Raw genomic sequence first — 27,964 nt, forward strand, 5'->3', positions numbered from 1 at the left:
GGTAGGCGCCTACTGAATTAGGTGCCTACCATCCAATATTTAAGCCAGACCTTCAGGATTTGCAGTTCTCCATATATAATTAATTTTTAAAAAAAAATTGTTAGTTTGGGGAGGGGGCGGAGAAGTAGTCCTGGAGGCTATAAGAGTCAAAGCCTCTGGTGTTGGCCTTTGATGTGTGCAAGCTGCCTTTTTATGGGGGGGGGAGGGATGGGTTACCAGATGTCCGGATTTCCCCGGACATGTTCTCCTTTTGAGGACATGTCTGGTGGTCCGGACAGCTTTTCAAAACCTGGCACTTGAAAAATCTCCTCAAATTGCATCGGGTAGAAAGGAAGTCCTCCCCGCCTGACAAGAGCATGCAGCGGGGGTTGAGGCTAGGGTGGGCCTGGGGGCAGGTCTAGGGGTCCAGATATTCCCATTGGAAAATCTAGCAACCCTAGGGAGAGGGGATTGCTGAGTGGGGTCTTTTCCTATACTCTTAGAAGTGCATGGTTATATTCTTACTACACTTCTCCCTCCGGATTCGCAGGGGATAGGGGCAGAGCCGGACCGCGAATGGTGAAATACCGCGAATATCTTCTGGTCCGGCTCTGACCCACCCCCGCCTCCCTCCCGCCTTCCCCCCGGCATCCCAGCCTTACCTGGTGGTCTAGCAGGCTTTCGGGGCAGGAGCGATCTTCCTATGCTCCTGCCCTGTGCAGATCGCCAATAGGAAATAGCTGCCGTGAGTTCCCGTAGTCTCTCGAGACTACGACGGGAACTCCCCACAGCCATTTCCTATTGGCGATTTGCACGGGGCAGGAGTGTAGGAAGATCGCTCCTGCCCCGAAAGCCCGCTAGACCACCAGGTAAGGCTAGGACGCCGGGGGGAAGGCTAAACTGTGGGGGTTTTTTTCTTTTTTTCCCCCTCCCCAAAAAATCACGAATATGTGAAATCGCAATTGCCGAAACCGTGAATGGGGAGGGGGAAGTATATTTCAACCTTTTGGGGTCTCAGTTTACTATTACTTGTTGATCCTGTAAGACTCAGGGAGGGACAAGGTGGGGATCTGAACTTGTGGTCTCATGGAAGCTTCTGGAAGAATATATATTGTTGCTGTTTTATACTTGGTTTTTTTAAAATATGTTCATATAATGATTCAAAATGTTGTGTGATTGTGGCACCGAGGTACCCTCCCTCTTCAAATCCAGCTCGCACCCAAAAAGAGGGAGGAAAAGCCTCAGACTAATATAGCAGTAGAGAACCAAAAGGTACAAATCAAAACTGCTTTTGATACTTTCACAATGTTTTCCATGATGACGGGAAATGCGATAGGAAGAATGGTGGGGGAGGGTGTGTTTGGGGGTGAAATGTTACAATGGTCGATAACACTGAATTCTATTTCTTACCTTGATGGTGAAGCTTGGCTGTATTATGCATAGGTTGACTTATTTGGTACTGTTCTATGGTATTCAATTGTCATCAATAAAATTGTTTGATTTAAGTCAATTATGAGGTGTTAATTGCTTGTTATCGGCATCAAGTAAACTTTTTAAATAATTAAAAATTTGGAGCCTAGATCAGGTAGGCGGGCCTAACTTTAGCCATCTTTTATAGAATCTGGACCACAGTGTTCATGTGTGTGACCCACTAATTACTATGAGGTCCTTTTACTAAGATGCACTAAAAAAATGCTAAGAAGCCCATTTTATACCTATGGGCTTCTCAGAATATAGTACGTGCTAATGCATTAACACATTTTAGGGCTCCTTTTATGAAGCCGCGTTAGCGGCCTTATCGCACGCACCTTTTTAGCGCGTGCTAACCCCCCCCGGCTGGCAAATTAGTGCACGCTATTACGCGCGTTAAACCGCTAACGCGGCTTCGTAAAAGGAGCCCTTAGTAAAAGAACCCCTAAAATTCACAGCTAAACAAACAAACAAAAAAAACCCTGCTAAATATTTCATTTGTTAAAAATGATGCATAGGACATATATAAATATAAAACGGTCTTAAACAATTTACTTTAATTTTAACAACAGTTTATAAAACAAAGTTATGGGGGTCACGTGATGTGCTGAGCCGGGTGAGACGTGCTTCACTCGAGCTCCGGGGCCCCGAATCCCTCAGCACCGTTTTTACTAGGCTTGGTCGGCCCTGCACTACACTGCGCCTTTGGGGAGCTTTATGGACCGTTTCCTACAGATGCCAAGCCCGGTTATGAGCTCCAAATCGAGCCGTTCGGCGAAAGAAAGACAAGATCGGCGCGGCCCGAGGCTAAGATGGTGGCGGGGGACTTGGGTTCCGCGCTCCCTCTGTCTGAGGCCCACATAGCGGCGTTGTCGGCGTCGGTAGTGCGGGCGCTCGACTCTCGATTCGACCATCTTTCCAGCCAGCTTACCTCCCTGGAGTCCCTTTTGGGGGAAACAACTCGGCGGACGGGGGAACTTGAGCATCGAGTCTCAGGGGTTGAGGACACGTGCTCCTCGTCAGCAGCGGATCTGGCCTCCCTACGTGCTCAACTCCAGAAACAGGCAGACAAGATTGAAGACCTCGAGAATCGCTCGAGGAGGGACAACATCCGTCTGGTAGGTTTGCCTGAATCTGTCCCTGACTCTTGCCTCCTTTCTTCAGTGGAGTCTTGGCTTCAGCTGGCGTTGCCGCTTCCAGCAGGGGTTGGACCCTTGCGGCTAGACCGCGCTCACCGCCTGGGCCGGCGCACCGATGACCGTGACAGAGCTCGGGTTACCATCTTCAAAGTCCATAACTCGGCTGCGAAGACTGAACTCATGCGCCAGTATCGTCAGAAGAGGTATACTCTCTCCTATGAAGGTACTCCTGTGCGCCTATTCCAGGACTATTCACCTGCCCTACAGGAACGTCGGAGGCGCTTCTCCCGGGTGTGCTCGGCTCTCTTCGATAAGAAGCAGCGGTTTCAGCTCCTTTACCCAGCACAACTGAAGGTTTGGACTTCTACTGGTTGGCAAATGTACACCACGGCGGAAGATGCCCAGGCCTACCTGGATTCACTGCCGGGAGAAGCGGGACCATCATCAGCCACCTGAGTCCAGTAGCTGAGTTGGCGTACGGAGTTGTTGTTCTTTACTTTGAGTGGCGTTGCTTCGTTTGGCTGCTGCTAGCTCTCGGAGCTCTTGTTCCAGCTTGTTTTCTTTTTGGACCTATAGTCTCTTTGACCTTGCTGACAGTTGCCTCTCTCCCAGAGTTTTTGCTGCTTTGTGGCTCACCCCTGCTGCTGCTTCTGTTTTTAATTCAATTTGTTATTTTTGTGTTTGTTCACCTGGATTTGCTGTTCAGTACTTTCCAAGTCCTGTTCTAGCTGTTCCTGTTTGTTTTAATGGGGCGCTTTGTTGGTTGCGGATGCCCTAAGGGGTGGTAGGGGTGTTCTGACACTGGGGGGGAGTTGGCATCCTGTCTGGCTCAAGGGATTGTCTCTTCTTGGATGGTTGGAGTATGCCTGTGGGGTTGTGCTTCTGATTGTGCTTTAGTTTGGGGTGTTGCATGGGTGTTTGCATCTGGGAGTGGATGATGGGGGGTTGTATTTGTGTATTTGGGATTTTGGTGTTTCTTTATTCAGCTTCTGTGCATGAGAGATTGCTTGCATTGCGTATGCCTAGGTTCCCTGTCACCCTGGGAGGCCACTTGGTGCTTCTATCGGCCTGTTGGCTGTTGGACCATGTTGTTTTGGGGTCTCTTGCTTCTCAGCTTCACCCTCCTATGGCTTCTTTTGGTGTGCATGATGGATGGATGGGTTGTTCTGCTTGATGGGGGTGAGGTATGGGTTGTGGGATTTGGGGCCCTGTCTACATCTTACGTGGCTCTATCTCTGTTCCACATCTGTGGGACGGGGTTTTTCCAATTGGTTGGGTTCTTGGGGGGTTTGTTTTTTGGAGGGAGGGGGGGATTTGAGGGGGGGTTTGGGGGGGATGGGTTTGGTTTTGGGGGAGTGGGCTTCGGGGGGTGGGGGGTCCTCCTTGTGTATGTTCACTTCATAATTTTGAATTGTTTCATTATTCACCGTTTTTGCTTTGTACTATTATCTGGCGATTCTTGTTACTCTGGGGGAGGCTGGGCCCTTGGGGTATTTTTCACCTGCTCTTCTATTTCTGGTATTGTTTCCTTTTTTCTCTTATGCTGTGAGTACCCCGTTTAGAATTACCTCTTGGAATGTTGGGGGGATCACGTCACCTGTCAAGAGATCCAAAATACTTGCTGCCCTACAACGCTACCGGTCTGATATTGCTTGTTTACAGGAAACTCACTTGACTGATGCAGAACATCTTAAGTTACGTCGTTCTTGTGTGGGGGAGGTGTTATTTTGCTTCCTCTTCGGGCCGTCACGGGGGCATTGCTGTGTTGGTCCGCAAATCTTCGCCTCTTGGCGTCCAAGTTCTTGACAAGGCGTCTGACGGTCGCTCCTTGCTTCTTCGCCTGACTTTGGGGAGTCGCTCCTATCTTTTCCTTGTGGTATATGGCCCCAACTCTGGAGAATCGGCCTTCTTACAACGGTTGCTTCAACTTCGCTCTCGTTTTCCTGATGATCCTCTGCTTCTTTTGGGAGATTTCAATCTGGTTATGCAACCTGCTCAAGATAAGTCTGGCTCTCCTACCTCTTCTTTGGGTTCTAAGAGTCATCTCCTCTCTGACTTTTGTGACTCGCTTTCGGTGGTGGACCCAGGGCGTCTCCTGCATCCTGAAGTTCGTGACTATACCCATCTCTCTCTCTCTCGTGCACATGGCACTTGGTCTCATTTGGATTATATTTTCTTGTCTTCCTCTATGTTTCCTTCTGTACATTTGGTGGAGATTGGACCTCTGTCTATATCGGATCATGCCCCGATTTGGGTTGATGTTTTCTTAGATTCCACGTACCTTCGCGCATCGTCATGGCGGTTTCCCTTCTATCTTGCCCAGGATGCGGAATTTCGTGCTTTTTTACAGACCCAATGGGATGACTATTCTACGAATAATGCTTCCCACATGGATGATCCTATTTTGTTTTGGGAGGCTGGGAAGACGGTGATTCGAGGTCATATCATTTCATTTCTGTGTGCTCGTAACAAGCGTATTAACCAAGGGATCGTAACTCTCGAACGGGCCTTACGTTTGGCGAAGCGGTCCTTTTCTCTTTACCCTTCTCAGGAGACTCGAGACTGTTATCTGTCTACTCAGGTGGCCTTGAACTCACTTCTTCATTCTCGTTCCTAAAAATGCAAAGCCTTTTATCAGCATCGTTTCCATCGTTATGGGAACAAACCTGGACGCCTTATGGCTCGTTTGGTTAAAGCTACGACTGGTAGGAAGCCGATTTTATCTTTGTGGACCCGGGGCGGTGGGGTGGTGTCTCAAACTTCTGAGATCTCCGGGGTTTTGTTTGACTTTTTTCGTCGGTTATATGAAGCTCCGGATGATGCTTCTTTGGAGATGATGACGGACTATCTTCACTCTTCTGGGCTTCCTCGTTTGTCGGAGGCTGCGATTTCTTCTCTTAATAGTCCATTCCGAGCAGTTGACCTTGAGTCTGCCATTAAATCGCTCCGCTCTGTTCGGGCTCCGGGCCCAGATGGGTTCTCGGGTGACTTCTATCGGCTCCTTTTCCCTTCTCTGTATGGACCTTTGTTGGCGTATTTTAATGCTGCTACTGCCCGTGGTTCTTTTCTGCGCTTTGCGAACGAGGCTCTTATTACTTTGCTCTTGAAGCCGGGTAAGGATGCTGATTTGCCGGGGTCTTATCGCCCCATTTCTCTAATAAATGTTGACCTCAAGCTCTTCGCACGCATGCTGGCTGATCGTCTTGCTCCTCATTTACCACAGCTTATACATGAGGATCAAGTTGGTTTTGTTCGGGGCCGCCAGTCAGTACATAATGTCCGCAAGGTACTTCTTGCTCTTGCTCAGTGCCAATCTCGCCGAATTCCGACACTATTTGTTAGCCTGGATGCATCCAAGGCGTTTGATAGCATTCACTGGTCTTTTTTGTTTCGTACCTTGGAGTATGTGGGGCTCGGAGGGTTCTTTTTGGATGCTGTGAGTTCACTTTACTCTAATCCGCATGCTTCTCTGCTTGTCAACGGGACACGCTCAGACTCTTTCCCTATTCTTCGTGGTACCCGGCAGGGTTGCCCTCTTTCCCCTCTTCTGTTCCTTCTTTCTTTGGAACCCTTGTTATGCACTCTTCGGGGGTTCGCAGAGGTCAGAGGTCTCTCGGTTGGTGACTTTGAACTTAAGACTCTGGCGTATGCAGATGATATGTTCTTAATTCTTACCCGCCCTGAAGACTCTCTCCCGGCAGCTCTGGATCTTATTTTCGAATTTGGGTTTTATTCGGGGCTTTCCCTTAATTTGGATAAATCCTTGGCCTTACCTTTTCCACCGGATTTACGGACTTCCTGGAGGGGTGCTTTTCCTCTTCGTTGGGCTGATTCCGCTTTGCGGTACCTGGGGGTTACTATTCCGCTAGATTTATCTGGTCTGTACCGATTAAATGTGACCTGCTGTTTCAGGCTTTACAAAATAAGTTACACCTTTGGGCATCTCTTCCTTTCTCGCTTCTGGGTCGAGTACACTTATATAACATGCTATTAGTTCCCTGTTGGCTTTATGTTTTTCAGGTCCTTCCCCTTTATTTGACTTTTAGTGACGAGCGCAGATTGGAGTGCCTGGTCCAGAAATTTCTTTGGGCTGGTAAGAGACCTCGTATGTCTTATAAGCGAGCGGCGACTCCCTGGTATAGAGGGGGTTTGGGCTTATTGAACCTTCGCTATTTGACAGTTGGTTGTGGCATGCGCCATATTAATGATCTCTTTAGGGGTACTTCAGCGTTCACTAACACTTCTCTGGAACTTACTTGTTTCCATTCTGCTCACTTTAGTGCTTATCTACATTCTGTCCCTTCTATTACACCTGAGTCTCTTTCTCTGAAAGTATTGCATCGACCCTTGAAGAAGGTTTGGCGTTGGGTCTGTAAATTTCACACTCTTTCTTCCTCTGTTTCTCCCTTTCTACCTCTTCGCTTTAATGGTTCTTTCCTGCCTGGGATTGATGGGCCGAGTTTTGTTCGGTGGGAAACGAAGGGCATTCATTACCTATTTCACTTGGTTAATGATGATGGTACCCCTAAATCTTTTGCCCAATTGCAAACAGAATTTGATCTTCCCCCTTCTGACTTTTTTGCTTATATGCAAATACACCATTATATTTCTTCCTTACCTCCTAGCTCCTTGAAGGCCTCCTGCCAAGAGTCGTTGTCCACGGCCTTTACCATTGGTTCACAGGAGCTGGTCCCCCTCAAGTTCCATCATCGCCACTTGAAAGATGAATGCCCTTTGTTTGATCATTCTCGGCTACGAGATGCTTGGTCTTGTGATCTTGCTGTAGACTTGCCTTCGGACATACTTCTTCAGTCTGTCCGACGTATGCCAGCATTTCGTAAATATACCACCTTTTGGGAACAACATTTTAAATTGATTTTTCATTTATATGTCTCTCCTAAAAGGGCCTATTTGGCTCACTTTCGTTTAAACGCAGCCTGCCTTCGTTGTCAGGCTCCGGAAGCCAGCTTGGGACACATGTTTTGGACCTGTCCTCAGGTACAGCATTTTTGGACTGCTATCTTTGCTTTTGTGGAAAATCTTTGGCATGTTACCATTCGCAGCTCACCTTTGCTTTTGTTTGGGACTATTCCTCACTACTTTCCATGTTCCAAAGGAGTAGCAGCTTTTCTCAAGTGGTCTATCCTGATTGCTTTGAAATGCATCTTGCTGAAATGGCTTGAAGCTGAGACTCCGGACTATTCCCTTTGAAGGAGTTGCATGATTTCTCTCTTGATGTGGGAGCGACGGGATGTGTCCGACTTGTCCTCTCGTCAGGGCCGTCTTTTCCAGACTACTTGGGAACCTTTCTGGACTACTTTGACCCCTCTGGCTCGTAGCCGGATACTTAATTAAGCTTTGTTTGTAATTATTCTTTTGTTCCTTTCCTGTATACCTCGCTATTTTGATTCTTTGTTCCTTTGTGTTTGGAAGGAGGACCCAGGGGTGGGAATGGGGGGGGGGGTGTTTTGGTTGGGGTTTGGGGGGGAGGTTTTTGGGGGGATATTTCAAACTTTTGAGCTGGTTTTGTACTTCATGTGTTATTCTGCTGTTTTCTTGATTGCTCAATAAAATATATTTGACCATAAAACAAAGTTATTAATTCTTCTCTCAAAAAAGTTTTGATCTTTACTGTATCAACGAGAGTTCACGTTCAATTTATTTGATATACTGCTAATAAAACCAAGGTAAATCTAAGGGCTCCTTTTACTAAGCTGCGATAGCGTTTTTAGTGTGCGCAGAATCTTAACATGCGCTAAACCCACGCTACGCAGCTAGAACTAACACCAGCTCAATGCTGGCATTAGCGTCTAGTGCGCGGGGCAATTTGCTAAAAAAGTGCTCCTTTTACAAAGCCGCACTAGCGGTTTAACCCGCTTAATAGCGCACACTAAACCGCTGGCTGCGCTAGCCGCTACCGCCTCCTCTTGAGCAGGCGGTAGTTTTTCTGTCAGCGCGGGGGTTAGCGCCTGATGAAAAGTCGCGTGCGCTAAAGCCGCTAACGCGGCTTCGTAAAAGGAACCCTAAGTATTGTACAGTACACATATAATAAAAATATGCAATATAAAAAAAATGATAGGGAAGAAGAGTTATAACAAAGACATGAAGATCGTACATTAAACAAACGAGTATGGAAACATACGGAAAGAATGGGATGGGTAGGTAAAAAAAAAAAAGAAAGGAAAAAGGGGAGAGGGAAAACCCCAAATGGTAACGATTGAAAAAGGAAACATTTTCTTCAAGGTGTCCACAGGAGATAAAGTCAAGAGATGGGATTGTATACAAGACTGAGGAGTTGCATGTATAGAAGGCAAATTCATAATACGCCAGTGGTCTCAAACTCAAACCCTTTGCAGGGCCACATTTGGGATCTGTAGGTACTTGGAGGGCCTCAGAAAAAATAGTTAATGCCTTATTAAAGAAATGACAATTTTGCAGGAGGTAAAACTCTTTGTAGTTTATAAATCTTTCCTTTTGGCTAAGTCTTAATAATAATATTGTCATTTATAGCTAAAGAGACATATGATCAAGAAACTGTTTTATTTTACATTTGTGATTATGATAAACATACCGAGGGCCTCAAAATAGTATCTGGTGGGCCACATGTGGCCCCCGGGCCTCGTTTGAAACCACTGACCTTTGGTCTGTCCCACTATGGGCAGCTCTTATGTTCTTATCTGAGCCAAGTATAGAACAGTTAAGCCACTGTGACATCACAGACACCTCTTGAGGAAACAGCAGTGCGTCCCAACACACTGTTTGAGAACTACTGGTTTAAAAAGAATAGTTGTATTGAAAGAGTCTGGGACTGGTTTTCCTAAGTGTTGAACTAAGTTTTCTCTTTAATAAAATGCTGAATTATGTTTAGCTGCAGACCTAACTTATCTCATGTTCTAGCCTGCCTATACTGGATGTTAGCTTGGGCATTCTAACTTCTTATGGCTATCTCAGCATAAACGACATGCAACAGAAAGACTGCAGGGCCTAGATATGTGACTTGCTAGTGTGAGCTGAGGACCAATGATTGTTAAGAAAAGTAACACGTGAAAAGTTTTTTCTAGAATTCAATTGTATAGCCAGAAGAATGTATAAATATCTCTGTAACGTCCTGTTTTCGGGACTTCTGAAGTAGAGAATGACACGGTGACAAAATTCATCACCGTTCCCGTCCCCGCGGATAACCGCGGGAAACCATCTTCATGTCATTCTTTAAGGAGAGAGGAAAGAATCAGAGTATAATTGGGCACAACCACTGACCCTCAAGCTTTGCTTTGAAGAATGCTGGTGTAGAAAGACCGAGGTTGAAATAGACATTAGAAAATGACATGGGATTATTTCCTGCGGTTATCCGCGGGGACGGGAACGGTGATGAATTTTGTCACCGTGTCATTCTCTATTCTGAAGCCAGCTTGGAGCTCAGGAGTCGCATACGTATGCTAATAAACCATCTGTGCTTTCTTCAAGTCTCTAGGTTTTTTGGCTGCCCAAAGTGACCTTTCAGTATGGATTCTGATCCTTAAGACTTTGAAAGCTGACATGGGTGCCAGCTCATAAAATTGCCTTTCACACCTTATACAGCAGATATTCGTACTTTGATAGATAAGAACATAAGCAATGCCTCTGTTGGGTCAGACCTGAGGTCCATTGTGCCCAGCAGTCCACTCACACAGCGGCCCAACAGGTCCAGGACCTGTGCAGTCATCCTCTATCTATACCCCTCTATCCCCTTTTCCAGCAGGAAATTGTCCAACCCTTTCTTGAACCCCAGTACCGTGCTCTGCCCTATTAAGCCCTCTGGAAGCGCATTCCAGGTGTCCACCACACGTTGGGTAAAAAAGAGCTTCCTAGCATTCGTTTTGAATCTGTCCCCTTTCAACTTTACAGAATGCCTTCTTGTTCTTTTATTTTTCAAAAGTTTGAAGAATCTGTCCCTCTCCACTCTCTCTATGCTCTTCATGATCTTGTAAGTCTCTATCATATCCCCTCTAAGTCTCCTCTTCTCCAGGGAAAAGAGCCCCAGTTTCTCCAATCTCTCAGCCTATGAAAGGTTTTCCATCCCTTTTATCAGACGTGTTGCTCTCCTCTGAACCCTCTCGAGTATTGCCATATCCTTCTTTAGGTACAAGGACCAATATTGGACGCAGTACTCCAGATGAGGATGCACCATCACCCGATACAATGGCAGGATAACTTCTTTCGTTCTGGTTGTAATACCCTTCTTGATTATGCCTAGCATTCTGTTTGCCTTCTTAGCGGCCGCTGCGCACTGTGCCGTCGGCTTCATTGTCATGTCCACCATTACCCCCAAGTCCCTTTCTTGGGTACTCTCATTTAATAACATCCCTCCCATCGTATAGTTGTACCTCGGGTTTCTGTTTCCCACATGTAATACTTTACATTTCTCAATGTTGAACTTCATCTGCCATCTCGTCGCCCATTCCCCTAGTTTGTTCAAGTCCCTTTGCAATTCTTCGCAGTCCTCTTTAGTCCCAGCTCCACTAAATAGTTTGGTGTCGTCCGCAAATTTTATTATCTCACACTTCGTCCCTGTTTCTAGATCATTTATGAATATATTAAATAGCAGCGGCCCGAGCACCGAGCCCTGCTGTTACATTACAATCTATGATTTGTAGTTTAGCATTTTGGTTAGACACCGAATTAAAAGGAGATTGCCCAGTTTTTTATTCCAACTTTGTACTCTGTCAAATTTGCTCATTTTTTTTCTGTAGATGATATGCAAAAAAATTGTTCATGGTCTAATCTTTTCAAGAATTGATTACTGAAATTCATTAAATTTAAGTCTTGCCATAAATTTGATTTCTAGGATTGTTGCATAATACATCACTCTATAGGACTAAGTTTGATAGTGCTACTCCACTACTCAAATCTTTACACTGACTCCCTATCATGGTTAAAATAGATTTTAAGATTTTTTAAAATCTGGTCTTTAAAATATTGTATGGCTATTGTCCAGTTTACTTGCTTCTCTCATTTCTCTTTGGTCCAGCTGGGGTCCATGTACTGTAGACTCATAAACAAAAATAATAAATAAAAACAAGTTATCAGTTCTTTCTCCGTCTTCAGTAACATTAATATCTTCTGGTAGGGAATTGGCAAGGGTGCCAGCATCTCTCCTCTCCCCCTCCCCCCCCCCAGCATGTGTGAGTCTTTTACATGCATTTTCTCCCCCATACCTCTTTTAGTTGTCACTGGTAGCAAGCAGGCTCTCACCCTGCTGCTCGCACTGGCCTCAGCCCTCCCTCTAACATCACTTCCTGTTTGTGGAACCAGGAAGTGACATCAGAGGGCATGATCTGCCTGCATGAATGGTGGGTAAGACACCGTTTGCTACTGGTGACAACTAGAAGAGGTATGGGGGGGTGGAAAGGAATGCAATTAAGAGACCCCACTGGGGGGATGCTGGGAACCATTTTGGGCAAGTCCTTGTTTTAAAATTACATCCCAAAGCACTATAGTATTTGTAGTCCATAATTCTATCCATTAAAATCTGTGCTGCAGGTCCCATAATGCACTAGGATAAGGTTGACAGAAATCCAGGACTGGTCAAAAAGTCTCACTTCTGGAATGGGTAACCTGGTCACCCTACTGGGTACCTCCACCCCTCGCTATGCCACTGGTTGACAGTGTATAAAATCTACCGTATTTCCCCATATATATAGGCCACCCCCATGTATAGGCCGCAGGAAATACGATTTAGGTTTTAAAGCTCTTAGATAAGCTCCCCATGTTACTAGCCGCGGCTTATCTAAGCGTTTTAAAACCTAAAACGACCTATACAATGGAGCGGCTTGGGCGGCCTATACATCCCTCCCCCCGCCCGGTAAATACCTTCACCGGCTGCCTTTTGCCTTGTCGTGACCAGCGGTGCAGGGCAGGAGCATTCTTTTCAGCATCCAGCTGGCGCCGCACTGCTTCCTCAATGCCTGCATCAGTTCTCGCGTGACTTGCGAGAGAGAACTGGCGCAGGCATTGAGGAAGCAGCGCGTGGCCGGCTGGATGCTGAAAAGATCACTCCTGCCCCGCACCGCTGGCTGTGATGAGGCAGGAGACAGCCTTCCAGGAGGGAGCTGCAGGTAAGGGGGACTCCGCGGCTGATCTTCCAATGGGAGGCTTATCTACGATGTCTTTAGATAGGCCGCCCCATATATGGAAGCCACACCCACTGAAGGGGTTTGTAAAACCCATATATAGGCTGCAGCATATATTATGTTGTGTTTATCAGTTTAAAAATAACCTTATGCCAATAATGCTACAGGCTGGGAATTAATTTTTTTTTTTTTTTAGCTCTGATACCCTGCTTATGAGGGGGAAAGGGAAAGGGAGAGGAAGAGGGAATGCTCACTCTATAATGATTCTCCCTTACCATAAAAGATATAGTTTCCTGGGTGCACTTCACTCAGTTTACCCATGTCAGGCACTGGATGACTACAAGAGGGCGTGGAGCCAATGCTGGATTTTGGGCACTGCACTCCTACGGTCTGGAGCCTATAAAGGAAACAGAAAGAAATACATTTCTGTACTTATTCTATTTACTAGTCATAAGTTACGAGCGACTCCACTCACAACCTGTAACAACACATAGTGGCATAGCCAGGGTGAGCGGTCCCTGTGGCGGTGGTGTCCTCCCCTCGTCTCTGCCCCCCCCTGCGAGCGCGCCCTCCTTCCCCGTACTTTTTTAACTCCGGCGCTCTCTCTGAAGTCACTTCCTAAGCGCAGGTCCCGGAAGTGATGTCGGAGAGGAGCGACAAAGCCGACGTAGGCAGCTTTGGTGGCTGCTCACGCCAAAGTTAAAAAGGAAAGGGGGGGAAAGGAAGGGGCGCGCACGTGGCAGGAGGGAGGAGTGGGAAGCGGAAGATGGGGAGGAAGAGGGGTGCCAAGCAAGGTGGCGCCCAGGGCAATTCGCCTTCCCCCTCCACCCTCTTACTACGCCACTGACAACACACAATCAAAACACCATGAGGTCAATTTTCAGCAGAATGCCTCTGGAATAATTTGACACTTCTGATCTAGACAGCTCCAATTATTCATACATTGAACATTACTATTCGTGTAGAAAGTTATTCTATAAAGTGGTACCTGTTGGGTGCATATTCTATAAAGCACTGGTTCTCAACCAATATGTCAGATGCACTCATGTGACCCAAGAAGTGGGAGGTATATCACCAAAACATTGGGTGTAGAAAGCAAGCCTGTGTTTCCTTGACAACCATCAGTGCCTGCAAGCTGGGAAGACTACCAGTGAGAGTCCGTTTCCCGTAACTAGTCCTTATTTCTGCTTCCTCACTACCTCCAATAATAATTACTGCCTCCAGCCCCAGGTAAAAATATGGCAGGTTTGTTGTCCATAGGCTCTGTTTGCTCTTCCTCGCCCCCACCCCCTCCCGCCGTGCGCATGCCCCATACCTTTTTATCATCGGCATGAGCAGCCATGAAGTTGCTGCTCACATCAGTTTTGGCAATTTCTGATGTCACTTCCTGGGCGCAGGTCCCGGAAGGGACGTCAGACAGCGCCGAAGCCGACATGAGCAGCAACTTCATGGCTGCTCGCGCCAAAGATAAAAAGAGCCTGATGGCGATAATTATATTATGCAGGATATATGGGGGGCCCATAATCCTATATGTATGTGACACCCCTTGCCTGGGAGCCTGAAAAAACACTAATATGTAGCCTGTTCATGGCCAGTCACTTGTATTTGGGTGAGACTTTTGGTTGTCATCCTACCAGTTTGTAAGACACCAAAATGCTCCCAAGGCCTTGAATGTTTTAACTACACTTCCCCCTCTCTATTCGTGGTTTCGGCGTTCGTGGTTTCAACTATTCACGATTTGTTTTCCCAGGGCCCCCACTAGAGAATCGCTCAGAGGCAGCACACATCGACCAGAACCGGCCCTGGGACTTGGATCGGGGCGAGGAGGGGGGGGGCGATTGGAGGAGGTGATCAGAGGAGGTGGGGGGCAATTGGAGGAGGGGGGGGCGATCGGAGGTGATTGGAGGTGAGCAGCCACCCCAGGAACACAGCCCTCAGCTGTGGAAGCAGCTCCAGGGCAACTTCATGCACAGACCTTACCTTGTGGTCTAGCGGTGACGTGGTGGCAGGAGCGATCTTCCTACACTCCTACCCCGTGCAGAGCCTTGCTGTGAGTTCCCGTGGTCTCACGAGACTACAACAGGAACGCCAGTTGTAGTCTCATGAGACCAGAAGAACTCACAGCACAGGTCTGCACTGAGTAGGAGTGTAGGAAGATCGCATCTGCTGCCACGTCACCGCTAGACCACCTGGTAAGGTCCGGGGGTGGGTCAGAGTCAGCCCAAAAGTTATTTGTGAATTTTCCTTATTCGCGGCCGCAAATATGGAGGGGGCAGTGTGTAAACTTTTGAGTCTGGTAGTTTTATTTTCTTCAGCCTCCTCTGGAGATAGAGATAACATTACATTACATTTGTGATTTCTATTCCGCCTGTGCCTTGCGGTTCTAAGCGGATTACAGTTAAAAGAGATCAGGACATTACCGAGAGAATTACATTACAACGATTTAAGTAAATTACATGTTGTGGTATAGAAATACAAATATAAGATATCTGGATTTATCGATAGAATAACTTGACAGGGTTCAAGTAGTTACAAGGTTCAGTGGGGAAAACAATATAGGCAACTGAAGAAAGATACCTAACTTTGAAGGAATCAGTTAAGTGGATACCTAAGGGAGATGCTTATTTAGGAGAAGGTTAAATGGATACCTAAGGGAGATGCTTATTTAGGAGTTTGGATATTTTTTGTAAATGAGGTTCAAGGGGATGACTAATGTGTTATTTGCTGGGGAGAGTGCATGTGCGATTGGGGAGGGGAATATTAAGTAAGGACGTGTTTTTTGAAAAGAAATGTTTTGATTTCTTTCCAAAACACTTTGATGTCTGTTGTTTTGATCATCAGTTTGGTGATGGTGGGGCCAATTTTCGCTGCCTGAGTTGCTAGAAGGCTGTCGTAAAGTTTCTTACGTCGGGTACCATTATGAGGGGGGAAGGTGAAAAGATTCTGAGTTCTTCTTGATCTGGTTAGTCGGTAGCGGCAAAGACGGTTGTTCAGGTAATTGGGGGCCATACCATGGGTTACTTTGAAAAGTAAGCAGTAGAGTTTGGATTGAGTTCTTGCTTTTATCGGAAGCCAGTGAGAGTCTATATAGGCGGGTGTGACGTGGTCGAATTTGCTGAACGAGTAGATGAGTCTGATAGCTGTGTTCTGAACGGTCTGTAGTTGTTTTATCATAGTATTTGGGCAAGGTAGGTAGAGGCTGTTGCAGTAATCTAAGGAGCTGAGTATGAGGGATTGTACAATGATCTTGAAGTGTTCTTTGGAAAAGAATTTTCTTATTTTTCTTAGGTTTCGCATGGTGAAGAATGCTTTTTTTATGGTTTTGTGTATTTGTGTTTGCATTGTGCAGCCTCTGTCTAGGTGTGTTCCCAGAATTTTGAGAGTATTCTGTATTGGATATTTGATTGTGTTTACATCTAGTTCTGTTAGGGATGGTTTTTGTTCCTTCTCTAGTAGTAGGAATTTGGTTTTCTCCGCATTCAGTTTTAACTTGTGGTTCGTCATCCATTTTTCTACAGTTTCCAATGTTGTTTTCAGGCGTCCGTTGGAGGTGGGGTCTTGGATGTCGAAGGGGAGGAGGATGGTTATATCATCCGCGTAGCTGAAGGATGTAATGTTTAGGGCATCTAGGGCCGTGCCTAGGGATGCTATGAAGAGGTTGAAAAGTATGGGCGATAGAGGGGATCCTTGTGGAACTCCGCAAGGGTTTGACCATGAGTCAGATAGAAGATCATTTGACTTGACTCTGTATGATCTTGTTTTGAGGAATCCTTGGAACCAGTTGAGAACATTACCTGATATTCCTATGGCATCTAGTATCTGGAGTAGTATAGAATGGTCAACTAAGTCGAATGCTGCTGAAAGATCGAGTTGGATGATTAGTAACTTATTTCCTTTGCTGAGGTGCTGACGGGCTATGTCTAGTAGGGAAACCAGAAGTGTTTCAGTACTGTGATTGGTTCTGAATCCGGATTGAGTAGGGTGTAGGATGTGGTGGTCTTCTAGGTAATTGGCGAGATATTGTGCTACTAGACCCTCTATGAGTTTGACGTATAGATGTATAGAAGCGATTGGTCTATAATTTGTTGGGCTGTCTATTGGGCCTTTGGGGTCTTTTAGTATGGGAGTAATTATGATTTCGCCAAGTTCCGGGGGGAACTGACCTTCCCTTAGGGTGGTTTACAGCCATAGCATGAGACCAGCTGTGAATTTAGTGGACGCTGTAGCTAGTAGATAAGGAGGACAATTGTTCAAATCACATGAAGATTTGCTGTATTTTTTATACAGCCGGTCTAGGTCTGACCATTGTGTCGTTGGGAAGTCGGTCCAGATCCTATCTGCTGAGGTGGCTTCGTCTTTTGTGGGTTTTGTTAGTATCTCTTCTAAGATATTTCGAGAGTTGTTGAATGTGGATCTGATTGTGATGATTTTGTGTTTGAAATGGTCCGCTAGTTGGGAGGCTGTTGGAGTTTGGTTTCCTAGGGTGGCAAGGTGGGATTTGGTATCAGTGAGATTTCTGACAAGGTTGAAAAGTTTTTTTGTGTCCGGTTTATCGGTGCCAATGAGTTTGGAGTAGTAGTCTGTTCTTTTTTCCTTCAGTTTGATTTTGTATTGTTTGATTTGGTGTCTCCATTCTGTTTTGGTGTGGTCTTGTTTCTGTTTTTTCCATGTCCTTTCTAATTGTCTGCATTGTCTTTTTAGGTGTAGGAGTTCGGCGTCAAACCATTTGTCTGATGGTCTGCATATTTTATTTTTTGTTTTTAGTGGTGCTAGTTTGTTTAAAGCGGATTCACTTGTGGAGCGCCAGGTGTTTATGAATCCTTTGGGATTGTTTAGGTCTATTTCTGGGTCTACTGTGTCCCAGAATGTGGTAGGATCGATTTTCTTTCTGGACTTGAAGCTTGTTGTGTGTGGCGTGGGTTTGTTGTTATTCTGCACCCAGTTAATTGTGAAGGTGTACTTGTAATGGTCAGACCTTAAGGTGGGATGCCATGAGCCGTTGGTGATGTGGATGTTTTGTGTGTTAAGGTTGGGGGAAGTGTAAGCGGCTATATCAAGTTGATGGCCCTTTTCATGCGTGGGTTCGGGATTGAGTATCTGGTAAGATAGGGTGTTGAGGTATGAAAGAATGTCCGCTACTTGTTTGGAGGTGTGGTCTTCTAAGTGGAGATTGATGTCTCCTAGGATCAGGTTATGTGTGGAGGAGAGGGAATGCTGGAGGATAAATTCTTCGAGTTCTTGTTTAGAGGTGTTCCATTTTCCTGGTGTGACATAGCAGAGAAGACAGTTCAGAGTTCCTGTGAGAGTGTTGTCAGAAAGTTGGCAGGCTAGAAGGTCTAGGTGGGGGGTGGAGTGCATGGCTAGGACTTTAATGTTGAAGTTGTTTTTTGCAATGATTGCTAGACCTCCTCCTCTTCTCTTTTCTCTTTTCTCTACATACTAGCTTTAGTTTGTATCCGTTTGGGCAGAATTCAGTAATGCTAGGGTCTGAGTCAGAAGTGAGCCAGGTTTCGGCTAGGAAGAGGCAACCTAGATTATCTTTGATCAGCCTGTCTTTGATTAGTTCTGTCTTTGGGTTGATAGATCGTATATTCATATATGCGCATGCTATTGATGTGAATTTTATGAGAGGGTGAGTAAGAACATAAGAAGTTGCCTCCGCTGAGTCAGACCAGAGGTCCATCGCGCCCAGAGGTCCGCTCCCGCGGCGGCCCATCAGGCCCATTGCCAGTAGTTAGTGTATTGATTAGTGTTCTGGAAGGTGTTTGAAGTTTTTGTGGTCTTGTCTTATGTTTTGTTGGGGGTCTTTTTCCCCAGACTGTGAGAATGTTTTCGTGGTTGGATGATGGACAAGGTGTCAGGGTTCTGGGGGTTTGGACTTTCCTGTTGGGTTGAACCAGTCTGTGTGTTGTTGTGAGGATGGGTACAGAATGTGTGTGGTATCCTGCAGTTTTCCATTTCTCTATGAGTAGGGAGAGCAGTAGTAGGACTAGGATGAGTTTAAATGTGCGTGTTGCCATTTTTGTGTGTAAAAAGGGGTGTTGGTTCTGGAGTTCTTTGCTCTATTGGTGTTATCTGTCTCTTTGGATTGCCTATGCCTGAGTGGTGAGAGTTGTTCTTAGTGCTCTTAGATGTTTAGACAGGATAGTGTGAGATGAATACAACAATTACAATATTACGAGGTACGACCAACAAAATTAAGTATAGCAATATTACAAGGTAAAACCAACCGATTAAGTATAGCAAGGTATACCAACCAGTGTTCCCTCTAAGCTGCGCTGGCGTGCGCTGGCGCACAAAATATTACATCCAGCGCACAAGTTTCACGTCACAGCGCACGGCGGGCAGGGCGGCGAGAGGAGAATCGGGCGAGTTGGCTCATAACTTGCTGGCGCCCGATATTTGTAGCGCACAGCGAAAAAAATTTTGCTCACAACACCCGCCCGCTTAGAGGGAGCACTGATACCAACTGTTAAGTATAACTAGGTACAGCAGGTTAGTTGAGAATGAAGCTAACTGATAACCTGATCCTGGCGGGGGACAGGTTTTACAAATTAAGTATAACAAGGTTTACCCACGAATTAAGTTTAACAAGGTATTCCAACCTTTGCGTATGGTAAGGTATAGCAACAAGTTAGTTGTGCTTAAATCTAAGTGATTACCTGATTGGAGCCTGTTATTTTGTTAGCTTCAGAATCCAACTGTCGTCACTGCAGGCGCTTCACAAAGGCGCACACTAAGGCGCATGCGCCTTTGTCGGCGCGCCGAACGGCTGAGCGCCGTTGACTACATACCACCTCAGATAAGAACTGAGGTGGTATGTAGCCTGTTCATATAGCTATTTAGATCAAACAGTACGGGGGGGGAGGTGGGGGAGGGAAGGGGCACGCATGCATGCAAGCAGCAGGGGGGTAAAGAGCAGGAAGAGTACCAGTGGCCCCAAGGAAGACCGCACCTGGGGCGGACCCCCTCCCACCCCCCTTACTATGCCACTATCTGTCAGGTGCATCACACCAAAAGAAAGGTTGAGAACCACCGCTATAAAGGAAAGTAGGTGCTGAGTTTCCTATATAGAATACTAGGGTAACAGCACAAATACGTGCATATAATTTATGGGCGACCACTTCCATCAGCTTCCATCAGAGCGGGTATAAATGCTCACATCTAGATTGTTAACAAATGCGCTTATTTTATAGTAGAAAGGAAAAGGAGAAAACCCCTCATGGCAGAATGCACAAAAAGCGAGGCATAAATTAAAACTCAAACGGCCGGATTCTATATATGACGCCTATATATGACGTGTATAAACTGACCATAAATTTTAAACTACCCTACAGCATTTTTTTAGTGTCCAGAAAGCTGCAAAGCTGTTCAGGGGCAAAAACCCTCATATTTAATCCCAATATATCTTTATTAAACATTTACAGGGATAATTAAGCAGGAATGTAGCTCCCACACTTTTCACTTCTTCCTTCATGGCAAGAAACAACTTCCTCTGGTCTTGAGTGGACTTTGTCGCGTCAGGGAAAATCCAAATTCTCTGACCCATGAACAAACTTTGAGAATGCCGGAAAAATATTCTCAATATTGCATTAAGATCTTGTTCAAAAGACAAAGGCCCCGATATTCTATTCCTTCTTCGGAGTTTTCCAATATAGCGGTAAAATCTTGTAAATCAATAGGTTGTGATCTCTCAGGCTAATTATCAGATAAAGGAATTTCAAATTTTTTTGGAAGATAATAAATCCTATTACGGTAATAGGAGGAATTGAATTCATAGTAAATTTTAGATTTTCAGTCAGGCATTTTTTAACATCACAATAGGCGTAACAGTAGGAAATTTAGGAAAATTCAATACTCTGAGATTAAGTCTTCTGTTATAGTTCTCCAACTGTTCAATTTTCTTCTGAAGAAAAAGCATATCTTTAACCAAGGTTCCTGAAAGACTCTAAATTGAAGCAATTTCTTTATTAATTTGATCAAATTTTGTGTTTGTCTCAGTTTGAATATTCTGAACATAAGATGAAAGATTATCTAATTTACTTAGGATAACTGAAATATCTCCAGCTGAATTTGTAGCGGCAGTTTCCAGCTTCTGAAGCACTTGCCAAATGCCATCCAGTATCACCTTTGAGGAGCGGTTTCCCTCTGCTCCCTGAAGCATTGAACACTCGGCGTTCAGGTCAGTGTGAGGTCCTCCACTGTGTGGGGGCGTTGGACTCGCAAAGACCTCGGAACTCACGCCCTCAACATCTTCTCTTGCCAGATTAGGTGGCAAACGGTCAGCCGGAGGGGAAAGCGAGATCTCAAGTTCCAAAGCTCCAGTGACTCCCTTGATTCGGAGTTATCGCTGGGTTTCTTCCCCTTCAATGTTAGCTGGTGAGCTAGTCAGGAAGCGGTCCATCGACGCTTGTCCGGGCATGGGAGGATCTGCCCGGAGAAAGCCCTTACGTTTGCTATGGGGCATCGTCGAAATTCGTGCTCAAAAGGTATAATCTTAATGAAGATTGTAAGGCGCGACGGAACACAGCTTTCCGGCTGCTAACTCGCTGCCGCCATTTTGTTTCCGGAGGACTAGAAGGTGGCAAATGTTACGCCGATCTTCAAAAAAGGTTTGAGGGGAGACCCAGGAAACTACAGACCGGTGAGTCTGACCTCAGTACCAGGAAAGATGATAGAGGTGCTGATAAAGGACTGCATCATTGATCACCTTGACGGACACGGTCTGATAAGGACCAGCCAGCACGGTTTCAGCAAAGGCAGTTCTTGTTTGACAAACTTGCTGCACTTCTTTGAGGGAGTGAACAGGCAGATAGACAAGGGCGACCCGGTCGACATTGTATATCTGGACTTTCAGAAGGCGTTCGACAAGATTCCGCATGAACGACTACTTCGGAAAATTGCGAGCCATGGAATCAAGGGTGAAATACTCATGTGGATTAAAAACTGACTGGAGCATAGGAAACAGAGAGTGGGGGGTAAATGGACAATACTCGGACTGGAAAAGTGTCACCAGTGGGGTGCTGCAGGGCTCGGTGCTTGGACCCGTGCTCTTCAACATCTTTATAAACGATCTGGACATAGATACGACGAGCGAGGTGATTAAATTTGCACACAATACAAAGTTATGCAGAGTAGTGAAGACGCAGGGGATTGCGAAGATCTGCAATGTAACATAATCAGGCTCGAGGAATGGGCATCAACATGGCAGATAAGGCTCAATATGGATAAGTGTAAAGTGATGCATGTAGGTAACAAAAATCTCATACACGAATACAGGATGTTCAGGGCGGTACTTGGAGAGACCTCCCAAGAAAGGGACTTAGAAGTTCTGATCGACAAGTCGATGAAGCAGTCTACGCAATGTGCGGTGGCGGCAAAAAGGGCAAACAGAATGCTAGGAATGATAAAGAAGGGGGATCACAAACAGATCGAAGAAGGTTATCATGCCGCTGTACTGGGCTATGGTGCGCCCTCACCTAGATATTGAGTCCAGCACTGGTCACCGTACATGAAGAATGACACGATACTACTCGAAAGGGTCCAGAGAAGAGCGACTAAGATGGTTAAAGGGTTGGAGGAACTGCCATACAGCGAAAGATTAGAGAAACTGGGCCTCTTCTCCCTTGAACAGAGGAGATTGAGAGGGGACATAATCGAAACATTCAAGGTACTGAAGGGGATAGACTTAATAAACAAGGACAGGTTGTTCACCCTCTCCAAGGTGGGGAGAACAAGACGGCACTCTCTAAAGTTGAAAGGAGATAGATTCCGTACAAACATAAGGAAGTTCTTCTTCACTCAGAGAGTGGTGGAAAACTGGAACGCTCTTCCGGAGTCTGTCATAGGGGAAAACACCCTCCAGGGATTCAAGACAAAATTAGACAAGTTCCTGCTGAACAAGGAGGTACACTGATAGGGATAGTCTCAGTCAGGGCGCTGGTCTTTGACCAGAGGGCCGCCGCGTGAGCGGACTGCTGGGCATGATGGACCACTGGTCTGACCCAGCAGTGGCAATTCTTATGTTCTTAAAGTCAAACACAGTCTTTGTCTCCACCACCTCTACTAGGAGACTATTCCACGCATCTACCACCCTTTCTGTAAAAAAGTATTTTCTTAGATTGAGCCTCTTAACTTCATCCTACACTTTCTCCTTCTGGAGATTCCTTCCTTTGAAAAAGACACACCTTCTCTACATTAACGCCACAGAGATATTTAATTGTCTCTATCATATCTCTTTTCTTCCGTCTTTCTTTCAGATTATACATATTAAGGTCTCTAAGTCTGTAGTCTCACTCTTTCTAATGCACACTGAGATGCCTCTATCTGTTCTCTCCTCCCCCACTCCCCCCAAAAATTCTGGAAAATGTTCCTTTTCAGAGTTCTCAAACATTGGCTGTTAGAGGGTAACTAAAATGTTTGTCCACCTGCTGAGCCTCAGGGATGGAGCCGCAGAGTTTGCATTCTTCTGGAATGGTCTTTCTGTTTAACCACAAAGTGCAGGCCTGGGAACAGTGAGATTAGACTCCAGTTCCCAGGATGCCATCAAGAAAATGAGCTTAGGAAATTGCTAGGCCAGCTGAAGCAATTTACTTAAACATTGCTGTTAGGCTGAGACATACAATTTCCCCTGCTTGCAGCTTATCACTAGCCCAAGCAATACCCAGAGGGGCGTAGGATACAATCAAGAGAGAATTGGAATTTTTTTCTTTTCATTTTATTGAATATTTCAGCAAAATTACAAGAAAATCAATGTAATCATCGTACTAAGCAATGATAATACAGTATAACTTCATTACAAGTTATAATATTCAAGTCCACATCTAGAAGACTCAAACTGGCCATAAATTCAATTATCTTAGAAACCCAAACATAAGAATAGCCATACTGGGTCAGACCAATGATCTATTTAGCCCGAGTATCTTATTTCCAACAGAGGCCAATCCGGGTCAGAAACCCAAATAGTAGCAACATTTTATGCTACTGAACCCAAGTCAAGCAGTGGCATCCCTCATGTATGTCTCAGTAGGAGACTATGGATTTTTTGCTCCAAGAATTTGTCCAAACCATTTTTAAACCCAGCTATGCTAGTTGCTGTTACAACATCTTGTGGTAACAAGTTCCAGAGCTTAACTATTCATTAAGGTGAAAAAAATATTTCCTCCTATTTGTTTTAAAGGTATTTCCATGTAACTTCATTGAGTGTCCCTTAGTCTTTGTAATTTTGGAAAGAGTGAGAAATTGATTCACCCAGAGAGTGGTAGAAAACGGGAACGCTCTTCCGGAGGCCGTCGTAAGGGGAAACACCCTCTAGGGATTCAAGACAAAGGTAGACAAGTTCCTGCTGAATCGGAATGTACGCAGGTAGGGCTCGTCTCAGTTAGGGCGCTGGTCGTTGACCAGAGGGCCACCGTGTGAGCGAACTGCTGGCCATGATGGACCACTGGTCTGACCCAGCAGCAGCAATTCTTATGTTCTTATGTTGTTCTACACCTCTCCGGATTTTGCAGACCTCAATCATATCCCTCCTTAGCAGTCTCTTTTCCAAGCCGAAGAGCCCTATCCTCTTTATCCTTTCCTCATATGAGAAAAGTTCCATGCCCTTTATTATTTTAATTGCTTTTCTTTGAACCTTTTCCAATTCCGCTATATCTTTTTTTTTTGAGATACAGCAACCAGAAATGAACGCAATGTTCAAGGTGGGATTGCACAAATCTTGGAGGACAACTTTAATATCTTTGGTGTCAAAGCTCCTTGAAAGATTTTTCTTTTTCCTAATTTATAGAGCTCTCCCTTTTTTCCATTCACATGAGCCCCTCCAAACTTTCCTCTCCTGAGAGCTCCCCCTTTCTCTTTCTCCCTTTAGCCCAATTCATCTGTCTCCAGTAGAGAGCTGCACGGGAACGGGGACGACGGGAATCCCGCAGGACCAACAGGGATCCTGCGGGTTCCCCCTTCAGGTCGCGGGAATCCCGTGGGGACGCCTCCGAGGGTCGCGGGGTTCCTGCGGGGTTGGATGCGAGGCTCGTCTTCTCCCTACCTGCCCTGCCATAGCACACAGCCGATCGGAACGGAAGTCTTCCACGATGTCAGCGCTGACATTGGAGGCTTAAGCAAAGCCCTCCCTCCCTCCGATGTCAGTGCTGACATTGGGAAGACTTCCGTTCCGATCGGCTGTGTGCTGCGATCGGCAGTGGCGTACCAAGAGTGGGCGGGGAGGACGGTCCACCCCAGGTGCAGCCATAGGGGGGGGTGCACAGCCGGCCAGGTCCCCTTACCTTTGTGGCGCTTCTTCCGACCGACCGACAACAGGCCCAGTCCGACAAACCTCCCTGCCCTGTAGCCGCGAATCTAAATTACTTTCTTACAGCAGCTTCAATACTCCAGCTGCTGTAAGAAGGTAATTTAGATTCGCGGTTTCAGGGCAGGGAGGTTTGTCGGACCGGGCCTGTTCTGTTGTCAGTCGGGCGGGGAAGTGCCACAAAGATAAGGGGCAGGGAGGAAGAAAGGGAGGAAAGGTGGAGTGGAGAGGAAAAGACGCTTAAGGTAAAACTGAGGGGGGGAGAAGGACGCTGAAAGCACTGGGGAAGACAAAGGGGTAGAGAAGAACGCTGAAAGGACATGGGGAAGATGGGGAAGACAGAGGGGGAGAAGGACACTGAAAGCACATGAGGAAGGCAGAGGGGGGGAGAAGGACACTGAAAGCACATGGGGAAGACAGAGGGGGGAGAAGGACGCTGACAGGACATGGGGAAGATGGAGGGGGAGAAGGACGCTGAAAGGACATGGGGAAGATGGGGGGGAAGGAAATAGGGAAGAGAGAGTGGGGAGAAGACGCTGGCAGGGAAGAAGACAGAGATGCCAGACTATGGGGGGAGCGGAGGGAAGAAGATGGGTGCCAGACCAATTTGGAAGGGGGAGAAAGGGAGAGGCATAGTAACAGAGCAAATGGAAGACGCAGAGAGAAGAGAGATAGTGGATGGAAGGAACTGAATGAGAACATGAGGAAAGCAGAAACCAGGCAACAAAGGTAGGAAAAAAATTATATTTCTTTTTTTTTTTTTTTGCTTTAGGATAAAGTAGTATATTAGTTGTGTTGATAAAAATTTATAAACATTAGAGGCTCTGGTAGAAACCCGTTTACAAAGTATGTATTCTTCCCAATTAATATTTCCAAATTAATAAAGTCTTTTTGCCTATTTGTAAATGGGTTTCTACCAGAGCCTTTAATTCAGTAGCATGATTAAATGAAATAACAATTTCTGTAGTTTATAGGGACGGGTGGGGATGGAGGGGATTCCTCGCGGGGACGGGTGGCGACGGAGGAGATTCCTCGCGGGGACGGGTGGGGACAGGTGGGATTCCTCACGGGGACTGGTGGGTACGGGTGGGACTTTGGCGGGGACAGGTGGGGACGGGTTGGATTTCTGTCCCTGCGCAACTCTCTAGTCTCCAGTTAAAAGGGGTGACTCAGACATGATCTGAGCGATTAGTATTCATTTGTTGAGGTTTTAATAAATTCTCAGATCTTCCAAGGGTCCTGTCATTCCATTTCAACCTAACATATTACCTGGAAAGAATAGAAAGAAACTCCTGTCTATATTAGTCAGGAAGCATGAACTCCTGCTGCCTCTCCACATGTGGGCTTCCTGAGGTGACATCTAACATGAACTGTTGAAAAAGTATGAGGGGCCACTGAAAAGTTCTCAGCCCAAGCAAGAAGAGAATGATCTGGAGCCATGACACTTACAAGTGAAACATAAAAGTGTCAAGAAAAGTGTAGCATAACTTGTAAATTTCATGGCTCCAGATCATTCTCTTCTTGGCTGAGAACTTTTCAGCAGCCCCTCGTAAGCTTTTAGGGGCATCCGACCAGACCTCCTCTGTTGTACACCTGACCTACTATGGTATCAAAGGACTGCAGCAGCAAATCAGCCTTTAAGTCCTTTGATAACGTCCCAGTAGTGAGGCCCCCCCCCCCGAAACTCAAGTGTTTATCCAGATTAGTTATGATAGGATTAAAACAGGGGGAATACAAAAAGCGTATCAATTTGAGCAAGGGCCACTGTTTGCATAGAGTGGAATGATTTCATTTTATCCAACAAGATGCTGGGTTCAATATGCCAAAGGATTTTACCCTTTTGGGGAGCAATTCCCAATGCCCCAAGGCGTGAGCCTATTTTATAATAGAGATTCTGTAACAGAATGAGTAACACGGCATCAGCAGACCTTACATTGTGTATATACAGTAGTGGCAGCCCTCCATGCCCCTCCCACACTCTCTTGTATTTGTCATAGTTGTTGATGCCATGATAACATCAAGACTAGATTACTGTAATGCACTCTTCAGTGATCTGACTACAAAGAGTTTGCAACAGCTTCAAATGAACCAGAATGCTGCTGCAAGACTCGTAGAAAGTTGTAGGCTGTGTAACCATATCACACTGTTTCTGCAAAAACTTCATTGGCTACCAGTACAATAAAGGGTCAAATTTAAAACTATGTCTGATATTCAAGACCCTTAGAAGAAATGGTCTAGACTAGAGCAATGGTCTTCACTAATTTTGAAGTCAGGGGCCTCTTTGGATTCAATGAGCTAAAGGAGAGCCACCAAAGGGCATATTCTATATATGGCGTCCCGTAAGCGGTGGTAGGCATCCTACCGCTGTCTAACCAGCCAATCAGAACGCATGTTTAAAATATTAAAAAAAACACCCCGAGGCAGGCTGTCTACACCGTAGGTATCTGTTGTGATTGAAGGAGACGTGTAGGGATGCTTAATCTCCCCCATGGCTAGGTATGGGCATGGTTTCACCTGAAAGTGGCCTTGGGCGAGCTTAGGCGACCCTATGCGTCTCCCTAGGGCCACAATATGGGCCTGAAATGTAGGCCAACAAAAAGCTGGTCTACATTTCAAATAGATGCGGCCACTATGCTGATCGAGGAAAAGAAATCTCACTGCTGCAATCAGCTGAGTGGCCACAGCAGGGAACTTGCCCCCCCTGTGAAGTTGGGCAGCAGGAGGGATGCCCACTCCCTACTCCACCCCCCCCCCCCCCGAAGCATTCCCCGGGACCCCCCGAGCAACCCACCAGCAGGAAGAAGGCTTTAGGTATCTGACCAATTGGAATCTTAAGCCCCTCCCAGTGCATCCCAGAATTCTCTGGGAAGGAGGCCTAAGACTCCGGTTGGCCCAGGTGCCTAAGGCTCCTCATAGAGGAGGGGCCTTAAGCATCAGAGCTAATCAGTGCCTTAAGCTCCTCCCCA

The 27,964-nt window shown here is 46.0% G+C and overlaps 1 protein-coding gene across 1 annotated transcript in view; it reads right to left on the reverse strand.

The window, feature by feature from the left end:
* The window catches only part of LOC117354408 (D-threo-3-hydroxyaspartate dehydratase-like), a 221,318-nt gene that overhangs the window by 17,650 nt on the left and 175,704 nt on the right, over positions 1-27,964 (reverse strand). The window contains exon 5 of the mRNA XM_033931893.1: positions 12,973-13,094. Coding sequence (XP_033787784.1) covers positions 12,973-13,094 — 122 coding nt within the window. The remainder of the gene's footprint in view (positions 1-12,972; positions 13,095-27,964) is intronic.

The sequence above is a fragment of the Geotrypetes seraphini genome, chromosome 2 (genome assembly GCF_902459505.1).
Source record: "Geotrypetes seraphini chromosome 2, aGeoSer1.1, whole genome shotgun sequence".
NCBI lineage: Eukaryota > Metazoa > Chordata > Amphibia > Gymnophiona > Dermophiidae > Geotrypetes > Geotrypetes seraphini.